At 44.2% G+C, this 1069-nt stretch overlaps 1 protein-coding gene across 1 annotated transcript in view; it reads left to right on the forward strand.

The window, feature by feature from the left end:
* Trim16 (tripartite motif containing 16) overlaps positions 1–1069 on the forward strand; it is a 22482-nt gene that overhangs the window by 16498 nt on the left and 4915 nt on the right. Inside the window, exon 5 of the mRNA XM_031353289.1 lies at positions 409–504. Coding sequence (XP_031209149.1) covers positions 409–504 — 96 coding nt within the window. The remainder of the gene's footprint in view (positions 1–408; positions 505–1069) is intronic.

A 1069-nucleotide genomic window follows, 5' to 3' on the forward strand; every position in this document is an offset into this window, starting at 1 on the left:
AGGAACCTGGGAAGGGAGGGGAGAGGAACCTGGGAAGGGAGGGGAGAGGAACCTGGGAAGGGAGGGGAAACGACCCATTTTTTGGCTAGGCCACTAGTGATTCTTATCCCGACTTTATTTTATAATTGCAACCTGAAGGAGGTAAATTGGCCATTTACACTGGCATTTCTGTGACTAGCTTCTCATGCTGCTGATGTCTGATGTGATGCTGATATGGTGCCGATGTTGAAGCTGACGTGACTTATGTGTCACTCTGGAGTCTTCTCCAGCAGGGATTGTCTGATAAATTGAGTGTGCCCAGGTCCCCAGGCACCAGACCTCGGAGAAGCCTGGGGAAGAGCAGCCCAGTTTCTTGGGTTCTCAAAGCCACCTGGACAGGTACTCACTTACAGCTCTCTGATTTTTTAGAGGAATACGACATCAAAACTCAAGTGTCTGCCATTGTCCAGCGCAAGTATAGGACCTCAAAACCTGAGCCCAGAACCCGGGATGAGTTTCTTCAATGTAAGTTGTGAAAGGCTGCCCCATTCAGACACACTGAGGGCAGTGGAATGCTTTTTGCCAAGGCAAGAGCCACCACATCTTATAGAGGAGTTGCATTCTTGTAACCTCTCGTCTATTCCTAAACCATACACTTTTAAGCTTTTAATTGAAAGTCTTCCTTTTTGAAATAAATTTAAAAATGCAAAAATCAGATTAATAATTCCTATATACTTCCCTATCACCCAGTTTCTTCAAAGCATTGACATTATACATAACTATGATACATTGTGCAGGGAATTAAAATTGCTGCAATATTATTAACAATGTCGCAGAATATTTTTTTCTGGCTGTCTTAGCTACTTTTGTATTGCTGTGATAAAACACCATAACCAAGGCAACATATAAAATATAAAGAAAAGTGTTTATTGGGAGCTTACACTTTCAGAGTGTTAGAGTCCATGACCATCCTGGCAGGGAGCGCAGTAGCAAGCAGGCATGGTGCTGAAGCAGTAGCTGAGAGTTTACACATTGAGACACAACCTCAAGGCGGGGGGTGGGGAGGAGAGAGAGAGAGAGAGAGAGAGAG

Source organism: Mastomys coucha, unplaced genomic scaffold (assembly GCF_008632895.1).
Source record: "Mastomys coucha isolate ucsf_1 unplaced genomic scaffold, UCSF_Mcou_1 pScaffold5, whole genome shotgun sequence".
Classification (NCBI taxonomy): domain Eukaryota; kingdom Metazoa; phylum Chordata; class Mammalia; order Rodentia; family Muridae; genus Mastomys; species Mastomys coucha.